Source organism: Colletotrichum truncatum (assembly GCF_014235925.2).
Source record: "Colletotrichum truncatum strain CMES1059 chromosome Unknown Contig_0010, whole genome shotgun sequence".
Classification (NCBI taxonomy): domain Eukaryota; kingdom Fungi; phylum Ascomycota; class Sordariomycetes; order Glomerellales; family Glomerellaceae; genus Colletotrichum; species Colletotrichum truncatum.
The window spans coordinates 1,360,237-1,378,791 of record NW_027222407.1 but is presented as its reverse complement, the minus strand read 5'-3'; the positions used below and the strand labels follow the sequence as shown (position 1 = coordinate 1,378,791).

Sequence of the window (18,555 nt, the reverse complement as noted above, 5' to 3'; positions counted from 1 at the left end):
CAAGCACCGTACGGCTGCGTGAGATGCAAGGCAAGCAAGATCACGCGGAAATAGAAGTTCTTGGTTGCATACTTACACCACGCTCCGAAACGTTACCGATGAGCGAAGTTGTTGGGGGAAGTTTACGTGTGCGAGGTTACCTTGTCAAAGGGTCTAGTGTAGAAGGATACGACACATGGCTACTTGGGTCATTTAGAGGGTTAGATTCAACTGTCGTTTTAAATTTGGATTGCTATGCAATGCAGGATGAAGATGCCATTGCAGAAGCTAGAAGTTGCGTGTGGCTACGAGTCCAGCATAATTTTGGGTTGGTGTTAAGCCACGTTGGGGGTAATATCTATAGCCGTATTGGCTGTGTGATGTATCAAAATTGGCCGAAACTAACTACGGGGAAACAAATAGTTGAAATCGTCTAAAAGGTAACTCGGTACTTTCACATATAGTTGTGGGAAATATACTCCTGCAATCGACAAGACAGGCATGTGTCAGTGACTGCACGCACTCATCTAGATAAGGTAATGTTTGGTAGTAGCCGTAAACTTGGACATATACAACGACTACGAAGCGTCTTACTATACTATCGTAATAACGTGATCGAAACTTGCCCTAGCAACTAAACTAGGAGAGGCGAGCCTGTTATGATTGACAAACGTGGTTATTGTCATCTCAACCACGTAACGCTGACGTTTCGTTCTCATCTGGCACCATACTGTACACCTATTTTAAATACAACCTCGTTTATATTAGCGCGCAAGTTGCTTCATTTCGGTACATATTGAAATGTGCGCTTGACTAGGTACCCAATAGGTCTATTCTGCTTTTTTTAACTCTGAAAACTGCGTATACTTTCGTACCCCGTTCCGTGTCGACGCAACACGGTCCCTTCAATTAATCTCATTTCTATGAATCGCCAACTTGTCCGTTTCCTGTTGGACCTTGACTTCCCATTCCTGCAGGGTATAATTCCTCCTCGTCCTCTGAGTTCTTTTTTTCGCCATTATTTTCGGGCCATTTCCAATTCGCCTCGGGAGGCGCTGAGTGTCTCGTTGTTGATGGAGGAAACCAAGCATCGACATCAAGGTTCAGTGACAATGATGGATGTTCACCATCGGGTAGGTGCGGCAAGTCATCTCCTAATAGTCTCCTCATGCCTTCAATCGCATCTGGCCGGAATGTCGAAAAATCGTTGCCATACTTCATTCCACCGTGCGTTGGCCATGCACGTTCCTCGTAAGATAGTTCGAACTCCATTGTTTTCATGATACCTGATATTGGTGGCTCTCTCAGTGCTCCACCTGTCGAGACAGCCGAGCTCGCCGAATTTAAGCTTTTGGAAGATTCAGAGCCTGCCGCAGAGGATGATGAGGACCCTGAGCTGGACCGCAGCGAAAAGGCCCATGATGCCCTATTTCTGGGCGGTGCTGGTCGTGTGGGCGGTGTATTCGGCCCAGAAATTCGTGATTCATACGTAAAGTCGTCGAAACGAAGTCGTGGCATCTCCTTGGACGGAGTTGGCTCATTTCGAGACAGGGAGCCCCTGAAGTGTCTCTTCGACATCGTGGTATCCGTAATAGTGATTGTTGGCAATTGCCTGGTCTTCCAAATTCCTATACTATGTCCCCTTTGACGTCGCTTCCCATATAGGCGCCTCACAAGAGGAGTAATCCCCGGCGCGCAAGCTGCAGTGATACCTATCCCAGGTTCGACAGTAGACCAAATCGCAAAGCCGGTGGTGTCGCCTACTCGAGGAGAAGCGTCAGCATATTTTTATCAACGGTGATTGCCAATCTTCCCGGTTCCACCTAGTTTTTGGCACAGAGTGAGTGGACGTACGAAGAAAGTTCTTCTCACTCAAGACAGACGGTACAGTTATCGCTCGAATAATCGTAGCTATACTTGCTCTACAAAGTTAAGTTAGTACAAGTCCTGCGATGCTTGTAAAGTGCAATGCGTGTTCGAGTATTGCGTATCACACCAATCAAAATCAATACCTACATGGAAGCAAACCCTAGTAGAACTGTACTCAGAATTTTTGTCTTCCGACGAAGATTTAGGGACCAGATGATGAACAGAGGCAAAACCCCGAATGCCCAGTCAGCTATGCAGTTCAATGTAGTCGCGGTGTATGTTGAGCCGAGGACGATGTTCCTTTCAAAGCACTTCCCCGGCGTGCGGGGCCCCTCGTCCCAAAATGTATGTATCGGTCTGCACTGAAAAGCGACGAGAAACAGGTACATAGTCCCGAAGACAATGGTCGAGAGCAAGAGAGCGCGCAGAATCCAGATATGTGTGGGGACGATGGCGATGCGCAAAAGGAGGATGCCGACGCAGACCTTTAGCAGGATGGACGTGATAACGTAGAGAAGTTCTCCGGAAAAGAAATACTAGATTGTTATTTCCATTAGCTAGTGCATACCTCCTAGTTCGGTCTGTTCTATCCGCAGCCAAATGCAACACAACTCAAGACGAAGCATTCGACTAACGCACCTGAAGAGCTTTTCTTCTGTCCTCCGACGACAGCTCGGTCGCATCACGGCCCGTACCATGCACGACTCCTAAGATCTCTGTAATAAGGAATGTCGTAAAAACAGCCTGAAGCAAGAACAATAACTTGTCGTCAATCGTCACACTCCGCGTGACGAATATCTTCGAGTATAGTCGCAGGGCGACGGCAAGTGAAGTTAGACACAGAAAAAAGACAGCTACTGCAATAACGCGGCGAGCCCACTGGGATCAATGTCAACATCTATCATGCCGCGAAAGATGTGAGTTGTCAGTCTCGCTGCCACTTACCAGGCTATGCTGGTAACATAGCAGCAGACAGCGGAGACAGGGAAGGCACAAGCTAAGAAAAGAGAACTGAAGACAGGCAGAAACTCTTGGCCTTATCGATGGCACAAATTCCGTCGCGGGAGGGACCACTCTCTAATTGTAGGGCCGACTAGGATCTACGGCCACGCGGGGGCCGGCGGAACCTTAAATGACGGTCAAAAAGAGATAATGTGTAGCTGCACGGCATTGAAGGTGCTCTTGGGGGTGTGGACTGAAGATCAGCAGTGGCTTGATTCGCGAACGGAGGTTAAAGCCAAACATGACAGGGATCACACACATGGGTCGTTCTAAAGCCTCGACAGGAGCTTGGAGGCCACCGCGAAAGGGTAATTCACCAGAAAGGACGCAAAAGGATCGCAGAAAGCCTAGTACTCTGATAGCGGCGCAAGCTCGCGCATTTACGTGCCATTTTACGTCCTAGGAACGCGATGCTCCTATGTCGGCACCCTAGCTGCCCGAGCCGTCCATGCTGGTGGCTTTTAGACCAGTCCGATGGTCATTCTGAGTCAGTTGTTTTGGGCTGAAGTCTTAAACCATTTAGGTTTGTCATGTTTCTATGCAAACGGCATGGCTAGTGTAAAGGCTAGTGACAGCTGCCAGGATCATTGGGGGTGGGTCAGTAGCACCAACTCCCTTACTGGGAAGGGGGGAAGCGCACTTCATTCAGCCATGTTCGTGCCGCATGGACAAGTTGGTACCCAAATGTTGATTACATGAACTCGTCAGAATCCACAGGATATCAGAATTGTACCTGGTTCTGTGGCATTACAAGATAACTTTTCTAAACCTTGAATTCTTTTCTAAATGTAAACAAAACTTTTCGAGCCAGAAAGAGAAATAGAAGATGAGCAAGGGTGATGTGATGTGGTGGCATCATGACTTTCTTCGGCATCTAAGACATTATCTGCTGGCTTTGAACTAGTGTGGCTCGATTCATGGGCAAAATACGCCAAATAAATAAACAGCCTGAGCGACGGAAAGGGTAATCGACACGAAAAAATCTCGTTGGAATCGGACGATCTGGGCCGTCCTCTCCCCGCCCTCTCCTAGGTTTTCCAGCTCCATCCGCGACGAACGACATGAAGATGGCGTCTGACACAGCCACCTCACGCAAAACAGGCGCAGCGCCAAAAATGCCGAAAAAGTCCAAAATACCTACCGCTAACTTTTCAGGTATCGAGCGAGACGTGGTCCAACTGGAGATATATCAAGCTCGACAGGAGACAGCCTACGAGTCACGACAGATAGCATAAGGCTGGCTCTACCAGTCTAACTCTCGCATGAAGAGACGACTCGCTACGCAAAGTTTCGGGTGCGCACCAGTGGATACCCCTGGGTGAATTCCGGTTTAGATTCCTTTGCTTCACGGCCCGCTCGTTGACCAAAATTTGTTGAGCGAGTATGATTAAAAAAGAAAAGAGAAAAACGAGTGAACTCAGAAAGAAGAACGTTGGAAGCTATGAGACCTGTCAAGGTAATTCTGGAAAAGTCAGAGGGTAGTTTACGGCTGCATAGTGCAGGGGTTGATAATGAAGCCGTTCCTGCAGCTGCAGGCTAAATAAGGGCTATGGCCGCTAAGTTGACTTTAAAACCATACCAATAGAAGCGAAACTACAAGAATATAAGAACGGGTTTGGTGAAATCAACACCCACCTGCGTGGCTAGATTTTCCTTCCTTCTTACGCACCACGTCGAGGAAAATGCAAGCCTGCTACAGCAACCTTGCCTCTTCACTGGGTCGTATCGTGTCCACAGATGATGCCGACAATGAATGGTTTCCTGCGACATTTCAACAATAGGTGGTTCTCTGAGAGTCGACCACAACACTTTTGACATATTAAATGTGGTATGGTTTAGAGCACGTGTATGCGACGATAAAATTGAGTATTACCACAACTGTCTTAAAGAAAGTTCAACAAAAGCTGTTGCCATTCGCAAGCACGAAAGTGAAAAACTTACTCATATGTCATCAGCAAGGAGAGCAGCTCTGTATGTTATTCGCTTGCTAATTCATATGAGAAGAATGATAACGGCTATGGAGATAGTCGTTGAAGCTATGAGGAACCTCTTTCGCTAGATCTCCGGATTAGACCATGTTGAAGACAGACGAATGGGGCAATAGAGAATAAGCGATCACAATTCTGCGAATTCGTCCCACCATCTTCTATTTTTGCGCACAAAGCCTTGGGAATATTACTAGATGCGTTCATGGATGTCAAAAGAACCTTAAGACACTAACGTAGCTTCCGAACCATGTGTTCGTGGCTGTTCCGACAAAGGACAGAAAATTTTCTAGTGGCTCCCGCTTCCATCCTATCAAAATTTAATGAGTGCTACATCGCTCGATGCCGAAGAATCATTGAGAACAGGTGGAAAATCCCATATTGGTACCTCGTTTCTGCTTCATCCAGAGTGCAGAGCTGGTATGCTACTTTGGGGTAAGGGCAGCCGGGAGATACTTGTACGGTAGAAACGGCTATCATATCTTTCTAGCAGTCAATTTTCGTATTAAATGAGATGTCAATCCACTGAAAGAGCCACTCCCCAAAACGGTTCGTCCAAGGAACTTAAGGAAGACCAAGTTGAGTTGGCAATACTTCAATAACAAAGATTACAGTGTCCATGGAAGCGACAATGAGAACGTAGCGGCCAATAGTTATTCATTGCTGATTTTACGTTCATAAGTGCTTTTTTATATGCTAGCTCCCATGAGCCCATGAAACACCAAGTCGAGATTTGTACGGCAATCGTGCAGCCCCATTCTTCGTTTAGGGATGGCTGGCCGATTATCAGTCTCACTAAAATAGCCAACGTGACATGAAAATAACGTGCGTTTTAGAGAGTGAGCATTAGGCCGACCTAGAAAGCCAAAACTATCTTATAAACGAAAAGACGAGTTTGACTTCAAATCTTTCATTGAGGTATCATGAAATTTTATCAAGCTCAAGTCATAACTTCCTTTTCCCATTTTGGCTGTACGGATTGGAATGAATGTAGCTAGTAAAGAAAGTATTTAACAAGGGCTTGTGTTACAAATGACTCTAAGAAACCTAATTCTGGTCGCACTTGTCTACCTGCTTGCCCGCGTTACAAGAAAATGTCGTCTCGCCTGCAGGCACCGACTCCTTACCGCCAATTCTGTACCATGTGTCCCAGTACGCTTCGCAGCACTTGTTGCTGAATAGCCCGCAGCTGAAGGAAGCTGCCAGATGGACGATGTGTCGGGGCTTCTCAGGCTTGTATAAAATGACCGCATCGACCCAGGCGTGCGCAGATACACCAGGACTGATTTGTCCAAGTTGCATACCGTGATTCGCTAAGCTCATGCCGGCAGCAACATACAACACGCTTTGGCACTGTTCGATACATGTTAGTGTGTGGTCTTTTTTTTGGAAAAATTCACTCATTCCATCATATCGCATGTTCACTTACACTCCAGTCCCAAGTAATATCGTGTTGATAACCAGACCACACCTCTTCTCCCTCGTCGTTCTCGAGCCAGTGGTATGTTTTGTAAGTGACCTCGGTCTTGAGTTTCCCGATATCCCAGAGAAATCCGCGTTTCCCGAAGTTTGACTCTACCATCGCTGGTGTAAGCCCAGAGGGAATGGCCATGCGACTGGCGAGGAGGCATGTATCGAGGTCTTCACGGCATTCAATGCTCACCAAGGTTGGGTGTTGAGCCAGAGTGCCGTTGAGGTCGCGCCGAAAGACAGAGCCGTGGATGTCCGTTTCAAGCCAGCGGGTATACAAATCGAAAAGAGGATGGGCCTCATGATTGGCGAGGTCGTTGCTGACAAGATCTTTGACGGGAATGGATAAGGTTGAAGGGGCGGTGATGGCTGGAGCTGCGAGAGCTGGAGAGGCGAGCGCGAAGAGTGCCGCTAGGTTGAGGCAAATGAACATCATGGTTATCTAGGTGAGGTGCAGAAGCTGAATTGTTCAAGTTGATGATTTGTTACTTGGGCTTTTATTTTTTGTCTCTAATTCCAATGGTTTCATGGTCCTTTTATAATGTATCGGCACTGCTACAAGCCGACGACGGTTGATAGGCAGCCACATTGAGTCCATAAGCAACAAACTGTTGGCAGGGACCCTATTCCTCGATATCTTGTTAACCCAGGCAGTTACGAACGGTTCAAATTGGTTTTGCTGCGAATGCAACCAAAACTATGGCCTGCATATTCACAGCCCCTACTGCTGTGCCAAATCCTTACTTGGCGAGTTAATTCTGGGCCGGCCCGTAGGGTGAAGGATTACAGACCAACCAATCGTTGCCTAATTCCGTATCGCTTTTGGCAATAATACCAGATTTGTCGACTGAGACTAATAATAGTGAGCTGTAATTCTTAGGTACACAACATGAAAAAAAAATCGCCAGATTGTATTTTGTTTTCGGCAAGATTTCCCCTCAAGTGTATCCAAAAATAAGCAAAACCAGAAGCCGTGCTCTGACAATGCGTAGATCGTACTCCTAATAGATCACCGCCGTTTAGCTCATCGCCTCCGCGTCGCGATCGCTTCCAGGCATGGGCATTAGGAGACGCCTAGACATTCACGCCTTCTTTGAATTACAATACATTACATGTTTAAAATGCTTAGATTTCTATTGTAGGTAGCTTCTCGACAACAAAGATTGCCATACAAGAGATGTCACAATATATGCGCCCGGACTGAACGTCTTACGATTATGAAGGGGAACGACATAGCCAGACATTCTGGAATCCACTATAACCGCGACGATGGACCAGCTTACTGACGGTTCATCCTATTTTACGTCGTTCCTAGGCCACATTGGAATACCACTTTCAACATCCAAGCACGTAGATAGGTATTGCAAAACGATCCAACCTAAACTTTCTGACTCTTATTTGCAATTTTCCATTGCCAGCAAGTATTAACAGCTTATTCTCATTCCCAGAAACAGGTGGTTGATGTTTAAAAGCGCAGTGTTTGCAGTGCTACCCATATTGACTTTGAGAGAGGAAAACTCTCGATTTGTCTTGAGCTGTTTCTCTGTGTATTAAATGAGAAATCCTGGCTACCCTTCTCTAAGTGCCCTTCTGGAGACGGCAATACAAATACCTGTGTTTCCCACTACTCTGATATCTACTCAAGCTGAATCACTGTGACAACATTGATGTAGAGCATATTGACGTCCTCGTCGCTCCCTACACCCCTACGGCTGCCGCCGAAATTGATCTCAAGCTCGACAAAAAACCAGGCAGTTTTGAAGATCAAAAAGTTTACTTAAAAGTTTACGCATTTCTGAACCTGCTTCTGCACTGGCTGATGGGAAGGATTGATGATGCCTCAAGATTTGTCCTAAACCGTTTCCAACGCCGTAGGAGCTCGCTGAACCCTTAGTTCGATAAGGGTATCGCTTCTTCGCATGAGTCGCACAGAGTAAGCTTTCGGGGAAAGTATGAGCAACCATTCACAAGCTCCATAGATAGCTAATTTCAAGCTCAAACTTCACATCAGCATCACTTTGGTGCTATTATCCCTACCTATTATGAGTCTTCCTAGCTAGGGTGTCCCATGTGTTGTGCAAACCAGTGGCCGCTGCGATGGAAAATTAGCTCGGTCAATTCCATCCCTGACCCCATGTAGTCCTACCTCATCTTTACCCGGCTTCGATTTCCCCATGGTGATCTCACTGTTCTCTTTTATCTACGGACTGTCTAGTCCGAGTGCCAAACTATGAACGTCATCTTTGGCCGTTATTTCTACGTCATCACTGTCCGAGGCTGCTACCTTTTTTTCCCCCTTCTATTCGTCACAGCCGATGAGACTTTGTTGCGCCAACATTAGGGAATCATCCATACTGACTCAAAAGCTGGCATTGTCCACGGAGATCAACTTGTCGATCCATATCGGATCACCCATCAAGGGGGCGATCGTTCAGGGGCCTGCCTTTTCGTTCGTGAGGTGTAAGCAAACGCCCGCTAGCCAGGGTAGACGGCCCGAGAGGATGCTAGCGACAGCGATCAGGAAATTCCTGGTCCCAGAAAAGAACACCGCCGAGAGTCGCAGGCAGTAATGAGAACTTAGGTCTATTCCCTGTCCTAGCAGCGGTTGCCAACTGATATGTCAAAGCGTCAATGAAGCACGTATTAGAGTAACTCACGGTGTTAAACATGCTGTACTTCCCAGACTAACGTAGAATACGATCCGAATCACAACTTCATCGCCTACAAAGAGGAATATAACTGGAAGAGTCACACCTAGTAATAGAGTCAGTACTGACTTGGCATTAGCCAACCGCAGATTGATAAAAAGGAGGAAGGTGCGATCGACATCGAAGCCAGCTTGTAAGCATCGATTCAGGTGCGATGCGTACCTGATTTTTTAGTTCGTGGTTATGATGACATGTGATGCTGCAACAAGCGATGACTCTCTAAATTAACCCGCCATAGGCGCTGAAAACTCTCCAAGATAGACTATGGCGCGTCAGCATCATCTACAACCCTGGCATAAGCTACGTTTCTGATATTGAACGAGTGGCATCGGAAAGTAAGGTATCTACGATGTACTGCCAGCCAAGACACGGACAATCTGTTCGCACTCAATCAAAACCCTTCCCATCTTTACTAGGGCCCAAACACCCGAATTGATATGTTCATCCCCATTTTGTACCTGTTTCGATTTGAGGGATGATGAGATACCTATGGTGGTGATTGACAGTCTACGCTCATCACCTTTTTCTAGGTTAAGTTAACAGGAACTATGCCATGTAGCTAAGCAAACGCTTTGAATTAAAACTCTATACAATTTGTATGTTTCAGGGTAATGCATTGTCGCGGAGTAATATAATATATTAGAGTTTTAGGCTAGCCTGCCGGGGGAGACTAAGTGTAACGTATGTGTACTGTGAACGGTAAGGCACATCTGCAGGGTGCTGACGCGGTACATAGGCAAGTGTAGGGTCCTTCTCAACTAGGTACGACAAGACATGACTGATATTGGGATTTTCATTGACTTTAGAAGTTGTGACAAGCCCTACGGAGACTATACCATGCTAAAGATGCGCAAGTGAACGGACTATAATCTTTTGGCGATGACTGACATACACACAAAACGGCGACTCAGAATCCCCTCAATGCGAGTGGATCTGCGGGTCGAGTTTCGTCACATGATTGGCGGTACCTGCACTGTTGAATATCATTCCGATAAAACTGGCCTCGAGTCAGGCGCATAATTGCAGAATCCCAGTCCAGAGCAACATCTTATAATTTGATTTTAGGTATTCAATTGTGCTCAAAATAGAGCCCCTTAAACTGTGTACCTTGACCCATAGTGCCCATCTATTCCTCGTCCCAGATAGTGGTGACAACAGCACCAGTGAGCTGGACCTGGCCGACCTTGCCGCCTTCAGCCTCAGGGATGATCTTACCAGACGCAAGGTCACGCTTCCAGATGACGACGGTGCGGTTGTTCTGGTGTCCAACGGCGAGCAGGTCACCAGCCTTGTTAAGGGCGAACTGGCGCGGGGACCAGCCGCCGGACGGGGCCAGCTGGACCAGCTCCAAGGTTCCATCCTCCTTAATCGCGAAAGTGGACAAGGTGTCAGACGGTCCAGAACCCAAGATAGGGGAGTCGCGGAAAGAGACATCGCGGTTCGAGATGATGAGGAACTTCTGGTCAGGCTGTATTTGTGCCAAGCGAGTCGCGTGTTAGTCAAAGTCCCTTGCCCAATTACAAAGCCGGATGTAAACTACAACCGGAAAAAAAAAAAAAAAAAAAAAGAATGCGAACAAGGAGAAGGGATCAGTGCGCTTTTTCCCCTGATGAAAAAAACTCAAAACCGTTTATGGGGATTCGGCACGGCAATCAAAATAAGGCCCAGAAATTGATCTGCGGGCATGCAGCGACAAGGCGGAAGGGATATCTGGTAAGATTCAAGGAAAGTGGAGGGAAAACTACTTACGGTAATGGCAATTTCGCTTGTAGGGGCCTTGGTGGCAGGGAGATCCGCGTTGACAGCAGGGATGGAGAAGACCTTGGTGAAGGCCAGGCCGGTCTCCTTGTACTCGACCTTGTACGAGTAGATGTTCTGGTCGAGCTCTCCGTTGAAGTAGAAGAAGGTATCGCCATTGGCCGCCTTGCGGAAGACACCGTGGCGAGGGCCAACTCCGGGGCCGGTGATGAGGCCGTCGACTTCCTTGATCGGCGCAACGGTGTTGGAATCGTAGGTGTAGACCCGGACACGGTCGCCACCCAAATCAGCGAGCAGGACATACTTGCCCGTAGGATCATTGATAACGTGATGCAGGTAGCTGGTGTCCTGGCGGGACGTTACCGGTCCAGGCTTTTCGAGGGTCGGGAAGAACTCCTGGAGCGGACCAGTACCCGGGAGGGCACCTTTGTCGCCAAGAGCAAAGACGGCCGCTGCGCTTCGGTTGCTGCCGAGAACGGTGAGCTTGATGATCTTGATATTTCCATACTAGCCTCTGTGGGCAGGTGGATAGGTTTCAAATGCGCAGATGGGTCTGCAATTCTGGGTAACGGGTGAATCATGTTGCCGATTGGCCCGCCTCAGGACAAAGATCCCAAGAAACGGGCAAATGGTCGCCCCATGTTCACATATTGTAGGCTCGGAAAACGACCAAACTCGGAGAAGGAGTTGAGGAAAAAAAAAAGTGTACTTACTATGAGGCAGAGACATAGCCCCGAACACCAGAGGGCGTGGTGACAATCTCACCAGCAACACCGCTACCGGGCGCCGAGACGCGCGCAATACGGGTCAGCGCTCCTCCATCCCCGATAGAGAAGGAGTTTAGAGATCCGTTAGGCTTGGAGTTGGAGCCCCGGTCGAGGCAGTACAAGACCCTGTTGGCGCTGTCGAGGGTAAGCCAAGAAGGATTGACTTCGCAATCTGCTGTCTTGCTGGCGACGGAAAAGCTGTAATTGCCGCCGGATGCGGTAAGCGACAGGGTCGTGACATTTCCGCCCGAGTCGGCCGCGAAGAGGGTGACTGCGTTGCAGGATGCAGCCCAGAGGGCCGATCCCGCCAAGATGTGGTTCAAGGGAGAAGCGCGCATGGTTCCTGGACTTCGGATGATTAGTGGCCGATTTGGTAAGCTGACAACACCCTTCGCTTACCTTGAGGGATAGAGTAATGATAGGAAATTTGCTCAAAAGACTGAAATGAATGGATATACCGCAATTGATTGGGCGGGAACTTTGTGGTATTCAAATCAAACAGGCAGGTCGAAACAAACCGAAATGGCGCGTGTGCTGCTAAACCGCTGTGATTCGCAAGATAGATAAAGAGTGAAATTTAGGACTTTTGTCCTTGGGGGTCCAAAAAAGAGTGGTGTGGTTTGCTGATCGCAAGTTCCTTCTTCTCTCTCTCTCTCTCTTTTTCTAGATTTCCAAGTTGTAAAGAGGATTTAAAACGTGTTAATATAGTGTATGCTCAGAGGCCCTTACTAATGCCCATGATAACTAGCTAAACCCAATAGACGATCCTAAAGGACGGTAATCACGGAGATTAGAGGGGCCCCTGGGTTTGTGACCATCCATTACTTGACTGGTGAACAATAGCATGAGCCAAGACTTTGTATACCACAAGCCAAGACTTTTTCTATCATCTTGATTCATGACACAATGAGGTACGCGTAAGTATACTTAGTTCGCACTCGGGCTGACACAGTTTCTGCTGCCCTCTGCTAATTACACGATGCCTTGCGTCTCTTTTCTGCTACCATGATTAAAACCTTAAACGGCAGGTAACCGGGGTTGTCAGCAGTTTACGGAAAGGAGGACGGAGTCCGAATCCAAACCAACGGCTCTTGGGGCGGAACCTTAAGCAGGGGTCTGCCTGCTCCATAGAACGGATCAACCGGACAAGGTTTAGCACTTTAAGTAGGTCAGAGGCTGAGCAGCACAGTGCCAAGCCAGGTTAAGAACCATGTTGATTGCTTGTTATGATTGAAGCAGTATTATCTAAATCTGTACTTGACTCCGGGCATGCCAGTTGCGCCATCGCAATGGGGGCGCGGGGTACCCGCTCTGAAGGACACATGGCGGTAACAAAGACACCGCTCTCAAATTAACATTTTTAGCTGGTATTGAGTATGGGGGGGCCAAGCAACCGGGACAACCGAAGCAATTCGGCCGTCCGAAGAGCTCCTTGATGGGCCTGGTCCATAATATTCTCTGTTAAATATAAGATGAACTTTTCCAGTGTTGTCATAAAGTCCACTTGAATCTACCATCTCTGTGTCTCTGCCGCAGCTCGATCTTCCGCGTTGCTAGCTAGTCTTAACACTCGTTTTCTTATCTCAGGGTTGTATTCAGTTTTCGCAGCCATGGATTCTACACGCTCTTTTGGACGCTTTGTCGTCGCTTCCTTTCTTTATCTAGCTCCCGCTCTTGTTGGTGCTCAGGACGCCGCTGGTAAGGCTACTGCTCTGCAGTCCTGCCTTAACACTGCCGGCGTTCGCAACGTCATCAGCACCGACCCTAGCTGGGCTGATGAGACTACCGGCTTCCAGAAGCGCATCAAGGTCGACCCGGCCGCCATTTCTTTCCCTGAGAACAAGGACCAAATTGCTCTCTCTCTCGATTGCGCGCGCAATGCCTCTGCCAAGGCCACGGCTCTGGGAGCTCGTCACTCCTTCCAGGCCTACGGCTTCGGCGACCCGGGCAGTCTTGTCATTAGCATGGCTGCCTTCAACTCCGTTTCCTACGATGACGCTACCCAGCGCATCACCTACGGTGGTGGCTCTCACGTCGGCCCCGTCCTGAAGCACCTTTGGGACACTGCCGGTCGTCATTTCCCCCATGTCCGCGGTGCTCACGTCGGTCTTGCGGGCTCTAGCATTGGCGGCGGCTTCGGTTCTACCTCCCGTCACCTCGGCACCCCTATGGACAACCTCGAGTCCGTTGAGTTCATGCTGTACAACGGCACCATCGTCAACGCCGGCAAGGGCTCCGACCTCTTCTGGGCGGCTCAGGGTGCTGCTGCCTCCTACGGTATCCTTCTCTCTGTCACCACCAACACCCACAAGCCCCTCTTCGAGAAGGCTGTCAACTTCACCCTCAACCTTGGCCGACTGGACGCTGAGACTGGCGCTAAGGCGCTTATTGCCGTCCAGGACTACGCCCTGAGCAAGAGCTGCCCTGACGAGCTTGCTCTCCGCTGGAGTCTGAGTGCTCCTCCTTACTCTGCTACCGGTTACTTCTACGGCAACCCGGCTGAGTTTGACAAGGTCATCGCTCCTCTTGTCTCATCTCTTAACGAAGTTGCCCCCAATGCTACCGTCCTTGCCAAGACTGAGCTCCCCTTCTGGGACATGGAGGTTGCTGTCGCCGGCGCCGGTATGAACCAGCCTGAGGGTGGCACTCTCGGCGGCCGCGCTTTCTACACTCAGGCTTTGACTACCACCACCGATCACCCCTTGACCCTTGAGCAGGCCAAGACCCTCTTCGAGAGCACCACTCTGGCCTTCAACCGCACTGACCTCCGCAAGTCCGGTTTCCTCGACCTTTGGGGTGGTGTTTCCCGTGATATCTCTGATGCCGATACCAGCTACGCCCACGGCAAGAACCTGTGGCTTATCCGCTGGGAGGCCAACTCTGTCGATGCCAGCAACTACCCCGCCGATGGCCCAGCTTACATGAAGAGCCTCATCAAGCCCTTCGAGGATGCTCTCGTTGCCGGTGGTTCCACCCTCCGTGGTTTCGTCAACTATGCCGATACCGAACTTGAGGAGGCTGAGTGGAGCGCCCGTCTCTACGGTGCCAACTTTGATCGCCTTAAGAAGATCAAGGCCGCCGTTGACCCCGAGGGTCTCTTCATCAACCACAAGCAGGCCATTCCCCTTCCTTGAGCGAACGTGATGTTACGGAACGGGGGTGACGATGCGCTTCAGAAAATTTCAAAAATGTGAAAGCTGGAATCACATCGTTGTATAGAGTTAGCAAAATAAAACCCTTTTTTCTTTTCTTCAAACCGCGGTTTCCATACTATTTAGACGGTCATGGTAAGATCTGATACTCTATTTGCATTTGTGGCACATGAACGTTTGAAACTTGGGTTGGTGACATGAGTGAAACCACAAAGTGAATTCAAGAAACTGCCCGCACCAGCATGTTTAGACACACTACACGTGGGGGTCAAAACATTGACTTCTCCAACTTCCCCTCAATTCATGTGGGGTAAATTCCAAGTCCATTGCCCTGTGGAGGCTCTCGGGGGGACATTCTCACGAATCATCCGAAGCCGGCTAAATGCAACATGTGGAGGTGGGAAGTTGATCCACCTCAACTCTCCTCAGACTCTAGCACAGAAACTATAGCGTGATAAAATGATGAACTCTGTCTCCTTCATCTCATGTTCACGACCGTTTGCCTGTCTTTGAAACCTCTCTTGGACAGCAAAGTCTCCATCACCGCCAAAATGCCCACCGTACGAAACCCCATTCTCCCCGGGTTCAACCCGGACCCGTCGATCGTGAGAGTTGGAGACGACTACTACATCGCTACATCGACCTTTGAATGGTTTCCTGGTGTGCAAATCCATCACTCCAAGGACCTGGCAAACTGGACTCTTGTCACCCGTCCCCTGAATCGCAAGTCTCATCTCGATATGCGCGGTGACCCAGATAGCTGCGGCGTTTGGGCTCCCTGCCTCACCCACGACGGGGAGAAGTTCTGGCTCGTCTACACCGACGTCAAGCGCAAGGACGGCTCTTACAAAGACACCCATAACTACATCGTTCATGCGCCCTCTATCGAGGGACCCTGGTCCGACCCGTATTACATCAACTCCTCCGGCTTCGATCCTTCTCTCTTTCACGACGATGATGGGCGGAAATGGTTTGTCAACATGATGTGGGACCACCGCCGTCGCCCTCATGCTTTTACTGGCATCGTGTTGCAGGAATTCGACCCGAAAATCGGAAAGCTCGTTGGTCCAAAAAAGAACATTTTCCGCGGTACTGAGCTGGCTTTGGTTGAGGGTCCTCATCTTTATAAGAGAAACGGATGGTATTACCTCTTGACTGCCGAGGGCGGCACCGCCTACGAGCACGCATGCACGCTCGCCCGCTCACGCGATATCTGGGGCCCTTATGAGCTTCACCCGCAGAAGTACATCATCACGTCCAAGGATGCGCCCTTCGCTGCTCTCCAGCGTGCAGGCCACGGCGACGTTGTCGATACCCCCGATGGGAAGACGTACATGGTCCATCTGACCGGTCGCCCAACTACACAAAAACGAAGATGTGTCCTCGGTCGTGAGACCGCTTTGCAGGAGGCATACTGGGGAGACGATGACTGGCTGTACGTCAAGAATGGGCCCGTGCCCTCGTTGCACGTCGAGGTACCGGGAACTCGGGATGATACCGAATACTGGGCCGAGAAGAAGTACACCTTTGAGAATGGCCTTCCTCAAGATTTCCAATGGCTGAGAACGCCAGAGCCGGAACGCATTTTCAAGACGGAAGGCGGCAAACTCACGTTGATTGGGAGAGAGTCAGTCGGCTCCTGGTTCGAGCAAGCTCTTGTCGCCCGGCGGCAAACTCACTTCTCCTACGATGCCGAGACGACTGTTGACTTTGCTCCCACCGACGAGCGCGAGTTTGCCGGTCTGACTGCCTACTACTGCCGTTACAACTTCTTCTATTTGACTGTCACAGCACACTCGGACGGCAAGCGGGAGTTGCTTATTCAGAGCTCCGAAGCGTCGTGGCCTGAGGGCAACCTCAGCTGGCCTTTCGTTGACCCTGTTCCCTTGCCTGATTCCGGCAAGGTGAAGCTCGCTCTCAAAATCCGCGGACCAGCACTGCAGTTTTACTATGCTCTTGAAGGCGAAGAGCTGAAAAAGGTTGGCCCAGTGTATGACGCCACTATCATCTCGGATGAGTGTGGCGGCCACCAGGCGCACGGCAGCTTTACTGGTGCCTTCGTTGGCGTTGCGGCTTCGGATTGCAACGGCACAGCGAGAGAGGCTACATTTGATTACTTCACGTACCGCCCCGTCCACGATGAAAGCGACCGTTACGAGATATAAATCGTGAATGATATATCTGAAGATATAATTACTTAGGTTAAAATTATGGCATTATGAGAATAAATGAAATAATCAACAAATTTTGCAGAGTTTTCCAACCTGATCAGCGTTGGTGTTTCAAGGCTTGGGTTCTAGTTTTGTACATCGCTGCTTGAGCTTCCAATGCTTCATGACAGCTCATAAGCCTCGAAGTGGGGAAGATGTTCAAGAGAGCTATTATTGCCTCAAAAGTCATAATATGCGTTCATCTGACGCAGGGTGCAGATGGTCATATATACATGCCTGCTTTGAAGATATTATCCAGATGCCCGTCGCTGCCACTCTGTTCGAGACGCTCGTGCATGGAAGCTCAGCCAGTCGGTGAACAACTTAGTGCAGGCTACCTAGTTATATAAGGCTGGATACCAGGATAAGGTGGCTTAGAACCAACCAGCTGTGCCACCAATCCACGAGCAAGGTAATGCCTTGGTGCTCCAAGACAGAAATAACTTTTGTTTATTTTCATCGACATGACTAGGTCAGGATAAACAGGGTGGTCTTGAAGCCACTCGGTCATATAAGACAGAAGTTTCATCCAAACAGGGCGGTAAAGACTCATTTTACTACACCATATTACCTAGCTGAATCAATCTTCTAAGATTAAGGTACCCAAGTTACACTGCAATAGTAACTTGACGTCGGTTGGGTACACAAGAGTTATAAGTTAGGTGCACCAACAGAACTGTGAAGGACGAACAGATTTTACCCACTTTCTTTCGGGATCATCATGCCACTAAGGCTAAATCCACCTAGGCGGCACACGACGTCGTTGAGGGGTGGAGAACATCGATCAATACAGCAAAGCTATTGCCCATCATACCTATCATACGAATAGGGGAAAAGGATAAATAAAAGGAATACAGCATCTTAGTTTGAGAAATGAACTCTTTTCAGTTGTTTTGCCAGAAAGTTCTGGTCTATGAAGTTATTTTGTCGCAAAGTGTCGAGTTTACTGAAGGGACTTAGGTTACCACTGGGAACTTAAAATTTATTTCATTTTCCTAGGTTTATATAGTTTTCCTTTTTTTCTCCCAGCTTCTTTATTCTCGATTGAGATAGGACAATGAATCAAGTGTTGATAATCTCTTCTGTGCTGAAAGAGTTTAGGAATTTCTTCTTGAGCCATTCGAAGGTGACACTCAATGATGAAATACCTAAACAGCAAACCCTTGTCCGCGTAAGATAGTATCGTCCGAACAGCCGGCGCCTAGACATCTTCGATGCAGGAGACCCATCGAAAGATCCGATTTTTGGCCCCAAATCTTCCACAGCGAACAAATTATGATTGGAGAGAAAACACACTACTTGACCTCTGAACGATCGGTGATGGCACACTCCCCCCGCACCTCCGTGCGCCCTCCGTCCAATAAAACATGATGAAAGACGCTTCAAAGTGAGAACAATCCAGCCGAAATATGTCATGATCAGGGATCATCTGTTTTGGAGGTGGCTAGGGGGAAGGATCGAGAGAGCGAATTGGATATGTGGCTCTCCCCTCACTGAGCGTCGGCTGTGCAGGCAAACCTCGCACCCTCGTAACTGTGGCGTGTGTGTGTGAGGTCGATTGGCTCCACGCGGTCTGCTCGGTAAACGTCGATTGGCGTCTTGCATGATTGTGCGTTGGGACTAGTAGAGCCTAGGCCTATCAAACCCCGGTACAA

The 18,555-nt window shown here is 48.9% G+C and overlaps 5 protein-coding genes across 5 annotated transcripts; 2 read left to right on the top strand and 3 right to left on the bottom strand.

Annotated features, from left to right (window-relative positions):
- Positions 1-900: 900 nt before the first annotated feature.
- CTRU02_213819 (uncharacterized protein) lies at positions 901-1,557 on the bottom strand (the record flags this gene model as incomplete). The annotated part of the gene is made up of 1 exon (XM_036731077.2): positions 901-1,557. The coding sequence occupies one exon, from the start codon at positions 1,555-1,557 to the stop codon at positions 901-903; it is 657 nt and encodes a 218-aa protein (XP_036577162.2).
- A 4,325-nt stretch (positions 1,558-5,882) lies between these two features.
- Positions 5,883-6,741, bottom strand: CTRU02_213818 (uncharacterized protein; the record flags this gene model as incomplete). The annotated part of the gene is made up of 2 exons (XM_036731076.1): positions 5,883-6,188; positions 6,265-6,741. The coding sequence occupies 2 exons, from the start codon at positions 6,739-6,741 to the stop codon at positions 5,883-5,885; spliced, it is 783 nt and encodes a 260-aa protein (XP_036577161.1).
- A 3,398-nt stretch (positions 6,742-10,139) lies between these two features.
- CTRU02_213817 (YkgB) lies at positions 10,140-11,876 on the bottom strand (the record flags this gene model as incomplete). Its single annotated transcript, XM_036731075.1, has 3 exons — positions 10,140-10,481; positions 10,763-11,237; positions 11,485-11,876. The coding sequence occupies 3 exons, from the start codon at positions 11,874-11,876 to the stop codon at positions 10,140-10,142; spliced, it is 1,209 nt and encodes a 402-aa protein (XP_036577160.1).
- Positions 11,877-13,148: 1,272 nt separating this feature from the next.
- On the top strand, positions 13,149-14,672 carry CTRU02_213816 (berberine-like protein; the record flags this gene model as incomplete). Its single annotated transcript, XM_036731074.1, has 1 exon — positions 13,149-14,672. One exon carries the CDS (start codon positions 13,149-13,151, stop codon positions 14,670-14,672), a length of 1,524 nt encoding a protein of 507 aa, XP_036577159.1.
- Positions 14,673-15,241: 569 nt separating this feature from the next.
- Positions 15,242-16,855, top strand: CTRU02_213815 (Beta-xylosidase; the record flags this gene model as incomplete). Its single annotated transcript, XM_036731073.1, has 1 exon — positions 15,242-16,855. One exon carries the CDS (start codon positions 15,242-15,244, stop codon positions 16,853-16,855), a length of 1,614 nt encoding a protein of 537 aa, XP_036577158.1.
- Positions 16,856-18,555: the final 1,700 nt, after the last annotated feature.